The 14,050-nt window shown below is 44.9% G+C and overlaps 1 protein-coding gene across 2 annotated transcripts in view; it reads left to right on the top strand.

Annotated features, from left to right (window-relative positions):
* NOTCH2 (notch receptor 2) overlaps nt 1–14,050 on the top strand; it is an 82,029-nt gene that overhangs the window by 17,641 nt on the left and 50,338 nt on the right. For both annotated transcript variants that reach the window (XR_005953809.1, XM_041420008.1), the window contains exons 3-5: nt 954–1,213; nt 1,887–2,222; nt 8,078–8,200. Coding sequence is in view for 1 of the 2 variants with exons in the window: in XM_041420008.1 (XP_041275942.1) it covers nt 954–1,213; nt 1,887–2,222; nt 8,078–8,200 (719 nt within the window). In the remaining variant the exon portion in view is untranslated. The remainder of the gene's footprint in view (nt 1–953; nt 1,214–1,886; nt 2,223–8,077; nt 8,201–14,050) is intronic.

Below are 14,050 nucleotides of genomic sequence, written 5' to 3'. Positions count from 1 at the left end.
TCCCCCGGGAAGAGACCAAAGGGCCCGGGGGGGGGGGGGCACAGAGGTGGGCTTTGCAGGCTTGCTTGCCTGGATCCTGTCTTTGGAAGTCTCTGGAAGTTAAATGGTAAATCTGTAGTACAAAGGCCAGTTAAAAGATGGATTACAGCTGACAAGCGTAGTCAGACTGTATTGACATAAGTTTAGGTTAGAGAGAAGTAACTGCAATTATTCTGCAGTTGGAGATCTTTGTATAAAATACTGCCCTGGCTGTAGATAGTGTGTGTGTACTCGTTTTTCTGTGGGAGACAGAGGAACAATGACCTTGTCGTTAGGGTGCTCGCCAGGGGCGTGGGAGACCTGACTGCAGTGCTTGTGTTGCTGTTGGAGTGCAGGCTGCAGGCAGTCCCAGTCCCAGATGCACTTATCAGTGAGGATAACAGCATATTCCTGTCTCACGGGAGCCTTGTGGAGAAAGAGCTGCTGCACATCTCCAGGTCCCCAGACACTGCATTTATACAGTGTTTATAAATAATCTTGGAAGATGGATAATACGTGGCATTAATGCCTTATTAAACAGCTTGGTTTTCTTCTAAAAAAGGGTGCTTGTTAGAATGGGAGTAGGTGCAAGGAATTGTTACTCAGCGGTTCTTTAACACTTAGGCTTTTCCTGAAGCTTTGAAGAGAAGTGCAAAAACGAGGTTCTGCATTTGATACAGCCCTGATTGAATGTGGTATTTATTTTGCAATGAGCGATTTCACCATTTGCACTGAAGTTTTCAGTGGTCTCGTTTGAGACAGTCCCACAGGAAGTCCCTGTTACACGTGTGACGTCAACCTTTAGGTTTGTTAGTGTCACCATCAATTATGGCAAATTCAAGACTTTTGGTGGTCGTGGGACTTCATTCCTGGAATCTTCCAGAACAGCAGGGCTTCAGGTGGGATGGCTGCACTTCATTTCTCCTCTCTTGCAGGTGTCGAGAAGGCTTTCTGGGAGACTACTGTCAGTACAGAAACCCCTGTGAGAGCAACACCTGTAAGAACGGGGGAACCTGTGAAGCTGCATCCCTGATAGGAAAACCAACCTGCAAGTGTGCTCCAGGATTCACAGGGGAGGAATGTCAGTACTCGGAATCTCACCTCTGCTACGTGTCCCAGCCCTGCCTGAACGGAGGCACTTGTCACCCCCATGGCCAGGACACGTATGAGTGCGTCTGCCTTCCAGGTTTCACAGGTGGGCTTCCTCAGCTGTGCCTCCAGACCCCCTCCTTTGGGAACAGCTTCACCCTGGAATGTTCTGGGGCAGTTGTAATATGCTCTCAAGTTTTCTAGCTCCAGCACAGGAAATGAGAGGAAGTCTAAATGACTTCATGACCAAAAAAAGCAAAGGGGAATAGGGAATCAGACTCCCTACCCTTTACACGTAAGCAGAAAAATATTTGGATCTTGTGGGGTTGTCCACATGGGAAAACTGAATGCAGAAACTACTCTGGAGTGGCTGTTAGGCTTTGAATTCAGAGTCCAGTTTCTAGAAAAAAAAAAAAAAAGGCAAATTTGGCCAGCAAAATCTTTCAGTGGGAAAACAATATTTTGATGCTTGAGGGGAAGCATGGAGATTTATTCCTTTCACTCTTGAAGGGGAGGTGGAAGAAGAGTGACTGTCAGTGTGTGTAGTATGACTTCAGGTCATTTTTATAAATCACAACATTCTATATCTTGCTGCAACCCAGTAAATGGCTTCATGCTGTAACCACAGATTCATTTCCATTTCAGATATAATGGGGTAAAATGCAGGTTTTCCGGTGGTAATGTAAGGATTTAATTCAGTAAAAAATTTGAGGTAGCGTAAAAGAGGTATTGTTTTCTACAGAAATAACTTTTTGTTAATCTGCCTTGATTTCCTAAAGGAAAGGAATGCCAGTGGATTGATGCCTGCACATCTCAGCCTTGTGCCAACGGAAGCACATGCACTGTGTCTGGAAATAAGTTCTCCTGCGCCTGCCTGGCGGGCTACACCGGCCAGAGGTGTGAGACGGACGTGAACGAGTGTGCCACGCCGGGCCTGTGCCAGCACGGTGGCACCTGTGCCAACCTGCCCGGCTCCTTCCGCTGCCACTGCAGGCCGGGCTACACGGGCCAGCGCTGCGAGAGCGTCTACGTGCCCTGCTCGCCGTCCCCCTGCCTCAACGGGGGCACCTGCCACCAGACCAGCGACTTCACCTTCGAGTGCAACTGCCTGCCAGGTGGGGCTCCAGGGAGCGCGGGGCTGTGGCCTTGTTCGTGTCTGCCCTTCCAAAGAGCTCCCCTGAGGTCTCTGTGTGGTGTCACCTGAAAGAGGATTTCTGTGTGGTGTCAGCTGAAAGAGGATTTCTGTGTGGTGTCACCTGAAAGAGAATTTCTGTGTGGTGTCAGCTGAAAGAGAATTTCTGAGACAAATCTCAGCAAGGTGGGGAGCACTGCAGGAGGCTCATTTCTGAGTGCTGCGATTTCAGGACACAGGAAGGAAGGAAGGGGAAGACGGTTAGAAATTACAAATTTCTTTGGAACCCAGTTAGAGTGAGAGAATCGTGGGTAAAGACTACGAGGTAGATTCAAGGAGATTGGGGTGGTATCTCATAACACCCATTTAGAATGTGAAATTCTATGTACATAAGCATCTACAAGTACATAGTTTTGTGTCAGTGAAGGTCTCAGTTAACTTCAGTGTTTGAAGAATGCACGTGTGTCTTTTCCCTTCTCCATCTATAGCCCTAAGACACACTAAGTTCTATTCTTTTCTGTTTTTTCCTTCTCCAGTTCTTCCAAATCTAACAGGATATCAGTTCCAACTCACCACACCCTTTTTGTCTCCGGATAAATTTTGATTGCTTGTTTTCTGATGCTGTTAGCTGCCCTGAGTTCATGCACAGCGGGGATGACATGCTAGCTCAGGATCAGGGGTTGCTCTGGTTTTGTCACCTCTGCAAGTGGCCATGAGTCACCTGGTTGGGATGCTGGTTTCATCCTGTCCTCCTCCCTATCCACTTGTCAGTCTTGACCACAGGGCCCTACTAGTTGTCTTTGCATATTCAGAGTATTTTTAGGCTGATATTTTTTTTACTGAGTAATTCAACTCCATGGGAAACTGACTGTTTGGAAATGCTTTTGACTAGACTTCCTACTTGAGTGCATTGCAGTTTGGCACACACAGACTCGGTGTGTGGTAATCTAGAAAAGTAAACTCTCTTCTCTTAAGCATGTCTCTGTTGTTATTGGTGTGAAAGATTCAGCTGCCCTATGCAGTTTGGGATGAATATAGAGTGGCTGTGTTCTCATGAGGATCATCTGGAGTCACAGGTCTGTGTGGAAAGGGCATTTAGAACTTGTGAAAACTCTTCTCTTTTTGGAGACCCTTGTCTTGAGGTGTTGGCTCAAATGGCCTTAAATGTACATTACCAACCTTAGTGTCTGCACAACGACTTTCTGGGTTGTCTGAGCAAGCATGTGACTTTGAACAAATTAGCAAAGTCAGTCTAAAAGTAGAAGGATGGATCATTATTTTTGAAAGCAATTATTCAAATTATGCTTGGAGGGAGAGTGCTTTGAAAGAGTCTTTGAAAATGCAGTATCTAAACTAACCATTGCCCTGGAGGAATTCATTGCTTCTTTGCTTTGCATCTTTTTAAAAATGAAATTATAAACCAAGTATCTCTGGATTAACAGTCTTGTCCAGAAATTCAGAATCTCCTTTAAAGTCAGATCTGTTTAGCCAGTTCAAGGACTTAAGGCCTCACGCAGGGGCAGTGTGGTGGGAGGAAGAAGAGAAAGATGAAGTTGGAAGGACTTGATCTTGTCAAGCTGATGAGACAGTTTGCTTTAGAGATTCTCTTACAGGGGCACGAGACTGAGTAGGAGTAGATTTTCCCTTAGACAAGTGTGTGGGCTGGCTGAAATACAGTCAGGAAATGGAAATGAGATTGCTATAGTAACAGTTACACACCTACACTCCTCACACGTTTTGGATTATTAGCTGTCTTTTTTGACTTGTTACACAGTCTGTATAGCGGGGGTGAGTTAATGTGGCTCTGAGAGCCTTTACTTTTCTATTTCCTGTATTTGTTTAAGTTGGCCATGCTGTTTTGCTGGCTTGATTTTTTTTTTTTTTTAAACCAGTCATTTGAAAAACAGCAAAAAAGGGAGCTGTTGGAGAGGCCCAAATGCTTGCACTAAACTCTCTGATAAAGGCAGGGCACCCAGCCATTTCTTTCCCCCCTTAGTGCAGAGCATCCAGAGCAGAATTTCTGAAGTGTTGGAAAAGGTTCTGTCTGGGAAGGAAAGGTCAACAGAAAGAGAAGAGAAATGGTGGCTTGTCACGCCTGGGGAGGATGTGAACAAGGCCTGCTCCTCTGGAAGACAGTGCCAAGATTATGGACGAGAAATTCCACTTCAGACTCTCTCTCCGAATTGGAGCAATGCCCAGGATACTGTGACTATAAATGGAATTGCTCTGGCCCTTCTGGACTGCCTTAGGATGCTGCCATCACTGAGTGTTCTGGCCACAGAGGCAAGGGGCAGTTACATCTCCAGCTGCTGGAGTGGTTCTTGATAGGATTTTGCATCTTGTGACCTGTAAAAGTACTTTGAAGAAACTGTGCCCCAGCAGCAGTTTAGACATAATTAGGCTACTACTGCACTGGCCTTGAAATGGGTTCTTGTTTCCTGAAGATGTTTCCTTCTTAGCCTTTTCAGTGAGTTTAATTTATTTGTAAATACAGATAGGTGAGAATGAGAGCTTGAAAAAGTTGGAAGAACCTAGGACCCGGAGCTGTGTGTCACAGCTACTTTTTCTGCTGTCACACGAGTACTGTTTATGTACAGTGTAGCCCAGCTGCTATTTAAAATTCCCAGGTTCCCTTGTCATTTGTGGATGTACACAAACAAATCCTGCATTAGGTAATCCATGAAGTCATGTGTGTTAAGTCAGCATTTGGTGGCAAGCATCAAGTGAAGTTACATATATGCACTACTGGTATTGCATCTGTCTGGAAGGTATCCTCATTTTTTATCCGTTTGGCGTAATAATTTTTCCTCTGGGCTTTGTTGATTTAGGTAGGAGCAGGATTGTAGGCAAGTGAGCATGTTAGGTCAATCATAACAGTGTAGTAGTGAAAAAAAAATTCCTTGTAGGAGACATAACCTGAAGCATTACCAACTCCTTTGAATATAAGAATGAGCTAGTAGTTATAAATATTTGACAAAAAAGGACTTCATTTGGCAACCAACCTTTAATGGAATGTTAAACAAGTCAATAGAGGAAGTTCTTAGCTGGGAAAGTGATTATTCATTGTTATCCATCAAAATAATTACCCATTAACTAAGATAAGGACCCTAGGGAATTCCAAGGGCTTGTTCAGGAAGCGATCTGTCAGGCTGCAGGAGCTGTTTGTGAGAGCTGCAGCGCTTCCTGGCAAGGGGAAGTCACCTCGCGCGGGTTCCTGGCCAAGCGTCACGCCGTGCCGCCACCGGGGCCACCGGGACCGGCGCGCACGGAGCTCCCCGTGCCAGGCTTTGGGCACGAGCACCTTCCCCTGAGCTCTGGGCCTCTCCATGGCTGAGCCTGGCGTTCCAGCCGAGGTGGGTGCCCCTCTGCTCCAGGTGAGCAGCCCAGGTGCTGCCTTGAGTAACCCAGCTTAGTTTTTTAGCTCATTGCATCCCTGATTTCCTGTCAGCAGGCGCTAAGTCTGGAAATAACATGAAAATTTTCAGGCATGATTTCCTGTCCCCAGTACTAACTGGCCCTAAAACCGGCCTAGAAAGTGTGGGGTGTAATTGGTAGGTTGAAATAAGGCTAAAGGACTAAGGTTTGGAGGGAATTGGATCAGATGGCCTGCAACAGGGTGGAGATTTCAGATGACATAGGACTAAAGTTATCTGCTTGTGTCAGTCTGTATACTAGGGGAAGAACAACATGCTGTTAGCAGTGGGAACACTTTTCCCCTTGAGGTTCTCATTCCTTAGTTTGATGTGCTTTGAGATACGGAGCAAAAGTCAGGATATGTGTTGCAAAGTGCTCTCGTGCAGGGAGAAAACACAGGACAACATGTGAGTCCCAGCACAGGGGGGAGCAGGAAATGGTGTCAGGTGTCCAAATACATTAAAACAGTGAACTCAGTGGCTTTCTGGAGGAGAGTCAGGTTATATAACTGCAAAATTAGATCCTGGGACCCAGCTAGAGAAAAGCTCACATATCTCAAAGCAGCTCCAAAGCAGTAGTATAACTGGTTAAAATGTGAAAATATAGAATGGCTTGGTGAGATTTTAGTAGTGGGGTTACTTCCATGCTTTATTCTGCAAATAATTGAGTCTTTTTAAATTTTGTGTGAAGTACAGTGAGAGAGTTTAAATGCCTGCTGTCAGAAATTTGTTTACTAGAAAGTAGGGCTGGTCTCCGTATTATACAAACCGAAGAGATAAGAACTTAAACCTTTTGTCTTTGTGGTTGTGGGTGTATTTCCATGCTGATCACGTGGTGGCATGAGTGCAATATGTGGTCAGTGGGATGATTCCTCCCAAGTTGAAACACAAGCTGATAGGACACCCCTGTGTTTTACAGCTGAGCCTTTGCTCAAGCTTGGTAGTTTTGTACACTTTTAAACATGGGGATCTAAAGCTAATTGTTTTCCCTGGTGGTTGTTCCTCAGCAGCTTTTGCCAGGAATGTGCTGCTGTAATGACTGGGACTCTGGGAAAGCATGTTGTATTTCCTATTTGTTTTAAGCTTCCCTACTGTCATGAAATTTCTAGGATCTTGGGTGGAGGTTGGAAGAGCTTTGAAAGGATGGAGTAGTATTGAAGGTCTTGTAGTCTTGGGGTTTTTTTTTTGTTTTGTTTGTTTGTTTTGTAATGTTGAGTGTTGTTCCCTGCTGATGCTAATGCACTTGATACAGCTTGGAACTTCCTAGTTCTTCTGTAGAGCTGGAGGAGTTCAAGAGATGGGGATGCACATGAATCACCTCGAGTCTCCTGAGAGCAGCAGCGGTCTGGAGAAGCTGGCTCAGAGCTTTATAGTCTCCATCTCATCTGCCACACAGCACGATCTGTGTTGGGCCAGATGTTACTGAGAGGGTCTTTGTGACTTGACACAGATGTTATGGAAGCATCTGGAACAGGGCATCAAAAGTAGAGGGGTTAAAGCATGATTTTGGATGAGAGAACTGTGTCGTGTTAATATTGCATTCCAAAGCAGTGAAGAGGCAGGGCTGGTGTTTTAAATTAACATGGGTGTTCTGGAATCATTTACTTCATCCACATTAGCATGCATTCCACTTGTGCTTTGATAAATAGCTTTCTCATCCAGCAGAAATGGCAGGTTTATTTAATGAAGCATGAAATAAATCAGCAGGGGAAATCAAGGGGAAGACACATCACTGACAGCTCCCTTCCCTAATGTCCCCACTTCTCCTTCTTTGAAAAGGAGAGGGAGCTCTATCAAGAATATTTTGTCAGTGTGTTCTTTAGGAGCCTGGATTTTCATTGGGGAAGGGTATCTGATTTCTTCTGCTTTTCAGGCAGGGCTTAGTATGTAAGCATCACTTGGGGTGGTGGCTGATTTGTTGATTGACTGACTTGTCTAACACTGAAGAGAAACTCCTTTTCAAACGAAAGACTTTTCTTTGACGTATCCAAGGAAGACTGTGCTGAGGTATCCATGAAATGCATGCCAGAACTTTTTTTTACCATGGGAAAAATTTGCCCTGGCTGATGCTTGGTGGGCATTGACAAGTTTATCTCATGGTAATCGAAATGTCTTGGTCTTCGCTTTGTTTGCTTTGAATGACAGTGCTCCTTAGTCACTGAAAGAGAAACTCCTCATGTCCTTTGGGTTGTGAAAGCACAGTTGGCCATCTCCCCATGGTGGAAGTGTTTTAACTGTGTCACCTGACCCGCGTGTATTGGCAGAGGCATTCAGCAAAGTCCTGCTAGGTGGGGATTCATCAGGGTTAGGTGAACAGGGCAAACGTTTAAGCAAAGAAAAGGAGGGGAAGCTGCGTGAGGGGTGAATTCTCCTCAGAAGAGGTTGGGAGCCGTTTTCAGCCCGCTGTTGTTTCTGCTCTCTCCAGGTTTCGAGGGGAGCGTCTGCGGACACAACGTGGACGACTGCCCGAACCACAAGTGCCTGAACGGGGGCGTCTGCGTGGATGGGGTGAACACCTACAACTGCCGCTGCCCGCCCCAGTGGACAGGTAGGTCCTGGGGGCACCCGGGGGTGCTGGCCCCGGCCCCCTGCCCACAGCTGGGGCAGGCGCCAGCGCAGCCCTAAAAAGAAAAGCTGTCAGCATCAGAAGCACCGCAACAAGGGAGAATTTTCCCATGAGTTGCGCTTCTCGGTTGGATTTGCACTTTGTAAATGGAGAAGTGTTTTCCAAAAGCACAAAACAGCTTTGCTGTTACAGCAGTGGGCATTTGCTGATACGTGTAGGGGTATTTCTAAGTTGGGGTAATGATTGTGTTGATTATAGTAGTGCTGCTGAGAAACAGGACGAATCTGAAAGGTAGGGGGAAAAGAAGGGAAGAGCAGTGTATGTATGGGAAGAGCAGTGTATATATGGGAAGTTTATGGTTTTGCTACTGTTATTTTCCTGCTTGAGTTATTTTTATCTAGTGTTTTCTGACTAACAAAGCTCTTTTTCTTTCATAAATGAGTCTGGTTTTACTCAGAGTCTGAAGGGGAAAAAAGCATGAATTTTAAGAAAGTGTTATGCGCAATATAAGGAAGCAGCTTACAGGAAACTCAGTGTCGTATTTAGTTGCAAAATGTGTCCATACCTCAAAAATAAACAAACACCTCCGGTTATGGGCTGAGTTTTTTGAGTCATACTAGTCTTTCTTAGCTGATGCACTTTTTCAGCTGAGTATGGTTTTGCCCTTATTTGAAAACCGTGGGAGAAACAAAAGACCTAAAACCAGTTTTTTAAATGCCTTTTTCCTCAGAAAACATTAATTCTGGTTGTAAAAAGTTTGTCATTAAATGCAAAGGAGGCTGCCAGGTAAGAGCCCTCATTAACCTAAAACAATTGTACGTTATTAAATGAAGTGAAAACCACATAAGAGTGAAGTGCACCACAGCTTGCATAGCTCTTTGAAACTATGTGCAAATAGGAGAAAATGAGTCCTCCCCTCAATGAGCAAGCGTCCTTGCTTCTGTACTACTTCTCCATGTCCTGAAAGCCTGCAGAAACTGAAACCTGTAGAGGAAAACATGAGAGCTTGGGTGTGGAGACAACAAACCTTCAGTGACCCCTGTAGTCTTGCTCCATCCCACAGAAATTATAACCCTTGTTACGATTTCTGGCGCCTGTCAGTAGCAAATTAATCTGTCTTGCTCCCAAGCACAGAGGGTGTAATGATCATGAGCATACAGTCTCCAAGGGATTATTCTGGCATCATAAATTTAGCTTGGCTTACAGGATTTAGGTGGATGTCTGCTGTCAGCTAGGGATGATTTCTGCAACTCCCCTGGAAGAGACCTTGGTCTCTCTGTGACAAGCAATAGGCTGTGATTCTGTTTGGTTTTGTGGTAGATTGTCTCCCCAATCAGTTCTTTGCAGTGCAGTTGTGGTGGTTCCCTCTCTGGACCTCTCATGGATTCTGAGTAGCAATGGAAAAAGTTGTGACAGTGTTGTGGCCTTTCTTGTGCCATCTTTCTCCTCTGTGGATGGCACTTTCAGTAAACCTTGTGTGTGTGAAGGATGCTTCCTTCCAGGGAAACCCTGGAAAGAGAGAGGAGCTCCCCCAGCATGAGGTTCCTGTGGCTCTCTAGCACAGTTTAATGGAATGGGCTTTCTGAGAATGCCTTGTTTATGGTGCAGCTGAGGTTATCAGTGCAGCAGTGGTTTTAGGTGATGGCTTCTCAAGGCTGTTGTCTTTCTAGGATTAGGTCAGTGTGGAAATAAAAATGATCTCACAATTTAGAAAGCAGCAGCTTGGCTGTTTGAATAATGAAGGTTATGGAACTGTCCTGTCTGAAATGCACAGTGCAAGTTTGTATGACATCTCAGTAACAATTTTTGTGAAAGAGGTGTTTGTTTTGTTTTGTGTGGTTTTTGTGGTTGGTTTTTTTTTCCTTCTGAATGGACTCAAATCCCTTCCCTGCATCTTCAATTAGAGATGAAGGAGGTAAGGAAAATGCTACACATCCAGCTTGGAGGCATGAGAGGTGACACTGAGGCAGGGCACAAACCAGGGAGGATGGATAGGGGACTTCTGCAATAGTTTGGAGAGAAATATGATGTTTTTTAAAGGTTGAACTGCAGTTGGTGCTGACAGGAGTATACAATGAAACATCAGTTATTCAGCAGTAAGGAAATGCACAACTGCAGGTCCATCCTTTACACACAGGGGGTTTATAATATTTTAAATCATCTCTAAGGTAAGTAAAGAGGGGAGAGCTGAGCAGGCAGCTCTTTTGGAGTCTGTCCTGATAAATGTTATAGCTCAGCAGGGCTAAGCTGTGAGAATGAGCACTTCGGAAAAACAAAAGCTTCCAATGAGATCATGAGGTCAGAGGACATTGTGTAGTAGTTTTTAAAAAAATCCCAAATACTCATATCTGTAAGGAAACATCAGCCAAAAAAGAAAGATGTTAAATTTTCTTAGAATACCTGACAGTGTAGATGTGCTGTCTTTGTAACAGTCTCGGCTTTCAAATACTTGTCAATTCTTATTGGGGAATATTTGTTTGCAGTTTTAGTCTTAATCTTTGTGCTGTGGGTGACGTTCTCTAGTGTTTGTTAATGTGGTTTGTGCTTCGTGGCACAGAGAAGCAGTCCCATTCCTTGCTAGAAAAATCAAGAAGTTGTACTGCATCTGATCAAGACAAGTTTCATGTAAAGGAGGACCGAAGCAACCTTTACTGAAACGGAATCTGTCCCAGTAACTATTGGTAACCATCTGCCTCTTGTAATTCCCTGACAGGTGGTAGGCTGGGATACATAATTATGCATTTTTTTAAAAAAACACTCTTTTTTCTGCTTGCTCCTACCTTTTGTGATGCTGTTTGCCTTCAGTCTTATTTCCTGCTCCTCAAACAGAGCTCACTGCTCCTTTTCTGTTGAAGTGCCTGCCTTCTCATTCTCGTTTTGCTGTTTTTTCCGGAAAGATAAAATCTTGCCTTTCAAAAACAATGATGTGAAATTCCTGCTGTCACCAGTGGTTTTGTCACCTTCAAAGTTCTCGTATTTCATATGTTTACAGTCATTATCAATCTCACAAATTTCTAACTGGCAGGGCAGTCTCGGGTGTGCTTGGGTGAGACTGCCCCAGATCTTTCCTGTTGCTGAATGCTGACTGATTGTTGGTTTGATTGAAGATGGCTTTTTCTTGTCCCAGGACAGGGCCTTTGTTAGAACCTCTGTGTGTTAGGTCCTTTCAAAGCACAGTGGTGCAGATGTGTGATGAAGCTCCTCCTTTCCTTGGAGACAGTCGTGGGTGCTTTTATGAAAGTGTGAAGTCTTTTCCCTGTGCATGACAAGCCACAGAATTTGGTGTAAGTGTGCTTTGAGTCAGTTACCCAAAAATCCTGGCTAATATCAGGATAAAGTGCCATGTGAGGACTGTTTTATGCTGCTGTTCTTCAACCTCATTGTGGTCTGAGGAGGAAGGTCATTACCTTCTCTCCCAGCTCACAGACATCACAGACACTCTTCCCTTTCCCTTGAGCTGGCTCTGGGATTTGTTGGACTGTGCCACTTTCTCACTAATCTAGTAAAAAATCCTTTCCAGCTTTTTTCCCCTCGTTTCTTGCTTTTTTTTTTTTTTTTTTTTTTTTTTTTTCCCCTGGGATCAGGAATTCAAATTCACAGGGCAGTCTCACAGTGAGTGGGTGCAGAGGGAAGTGATGGCAGTCCAGGGCTGAAAGTCGTATGGAAGATTAGGGTGTCCCTCTGCACACATGGGGAAAACCATGTGAGAATTTAAAGGCTACTCAGTCATTCTAGCTACAATTCATCTAAAGAAACAAAGCTTGGTTTAAAATGCACCTGTTGATTCTGTTGACCTAACCTGTGCAGCTTAGGGTCTAGAAAGATGTTTTGGGTGCCTAAGTGATTATCAATACTAAATGCTATGAATGCTTATGTTTTTCTTGTGTGTCTAAGAAAGACTCCTGCTCCCCTGGAAAGTCTGCAGTGTTTTAGAGGCTCACCATGCATCTGGTTTTGGCCCAAATAATGTTTCAGAAGCAGTGCACAGCACAGTAAAGGTTTGTGCCCTCCATGGAGTTAAGTCTTTTGCACAGTTTGCTGCATCAGGAGCTGTGGGATGAGTCTCTGTGCCACTCTCAGGTGGGTTTTGGAAGATCTGCATTGTAGTGCTTCAGATGCAGGCTTGGCCTGCTCACTCCCTTTCATTATTTCTACCCTGTGGCTGGGAAGGCGAGACTCCCATGGCAGTTGTATTTATTTAGGCTTTGTTTTCCCCTGAAAAGAGGGCTTCAGTGAACTGTATATTTTCAAATCTAGGCGACCTTTGTCTCTAAGGGAAGCACAATGTGCTAACAGCTGACTCCACCAAAGAACTCCAGCTTAAGCAGCAAATGTTTGTCTTGAGCAGAAAAGCTCTTCAGGCAACAGGGCTGTGCTTTTTAATTAAAATAGCTGTTAGCTTGGTCATATGCTCTTAAACACTAGCACAAGGGTTACTTTTTCTGCAGAGCTTTAGGCAGGAATTTTCAAAGTGGGGTGTTAAGGGTTCGATTCCTATTTAATTAGAGTAATATTTGCTCCCTGCCTTGGTTTTCTTTGAAAGTCCCAGTCTTAAACTCTGGGCAGACGTGACTTTTCTAAGAAGGGGGATAAACATCAAAAGGCTAATATGTAACATTTTAGTGTAAGAGCATATGCTCTGGCATTTTGTTTCTTAAAACTTTCTTTGCCAAATACCACTTTCCTCAGCTTCTGTGTCACCAAAGTACACAGTGACAAGTCATGTTAGTTTAGTGTTCCAAAAACGCTGCCTTCTTGGAGTACTTAAATGTAGAGGAACTGACTCTGACAATAGGTGACATGGATGATAAATATTGAACATGCCAGTCTCCTAAATCATTAAATATACATCCTTGCTATTTTACAGAGAGTGTTGATGGTTATGTGCCAGAGGGCCCTGTCAGGGCTGTTCTCTTGTCCTTCCTGATGATCCTAGATGACGTCCCAAGACCTTTGTGTGAGCTCAGGGCGGCTGGGTCGCGCTCCCACGACAAGCACAGTCATCTTCCCCAGCAGAGCAGCAGTGATCAGCTTTCTGGTGCCTTCCAAGCTTTATTAAATGGCAGAGTGGCCTCTTTGGTACTGGCTGGGATCTGTCTATGCCGAGCTTGATAAGCTGGCTGGGGTCACTGCAGTGGTATCTCCCAGAGACAGCTCTGACAGAGGCCAAGAGGGATCACGATTCGCTTTCTTCTGTCGTGTTTGAACTGGCAGACACAAAGGGAGCAGGGAGCACGTGGCAGCCTTCAGAGCTGGCAGCTCCAAGCTTGAATGTACAAATGATTCGAAGTGCTGGACACAAACAGACTTGATCCTTCATGTTGTTGTTTCTCTTGTGGCCCTTGATCTCGGTGTCGTGCGGAGAGGATGGATTCCAGAGGCATTAAAAGTTACACCCTTAGTCCTTTATCCGGTATGGATTCTGGAACACCTACCACAACCTCCTGTTTGCTTGGTGCTGCTTTTCATTCCCAGGCCTTGGGTGGGAGGCAGCAGCAATAAAACACCTGAGGTGTGAACAGCTGAGCTGATCTGATGACAGAGTGGCAGCGTCCAGCGCTGCCACCTCTTCCCTCCTGCCTTTGGTGCCTTTCCAGCTGGGGAAATACTCTCAGCAGTCAGATATGCCAGATGATCGCTTGTGGAGATGTCCTTGGGTTTTCAGTACCTCTTTTATGTGCTTGGCACTAAAACAAGGCGGGCCAGACCCCTCTGGTGAGGCTGGGTTGGTGGATGTCTGCTGTGAGACCAGACTAGTAGGTAACAGTTCTTACATCTCCAGCTGACTTGTTTCTGGCAGTTTCTGTCCCTTCCCTTGTACTTAAAATGAGG

The sequence above is a fragment of the Onychostruthus taczanowskii genome, unplaced genomic scaffold (genome assembly GCF_017590055.1).
Source record: "Onychostruthus taczanowskii isolate IOZ18803 unplaced genomic scaffold, ASM1759005v1 scaffold63, whole genome shotgun sequence".
NCBI classification, from domain to species: Eukaryota; Metazoa; Chordata; class Aves; order Passeriformes; family Passeridae; genus Onychostruthus; species Onychostruthus taczanowskii.
The sequence above is the reverse complement of the archived record's forward strand: the minus strand, read 5'-3'. Positions and strand labels throughout refer to the sequence as shown.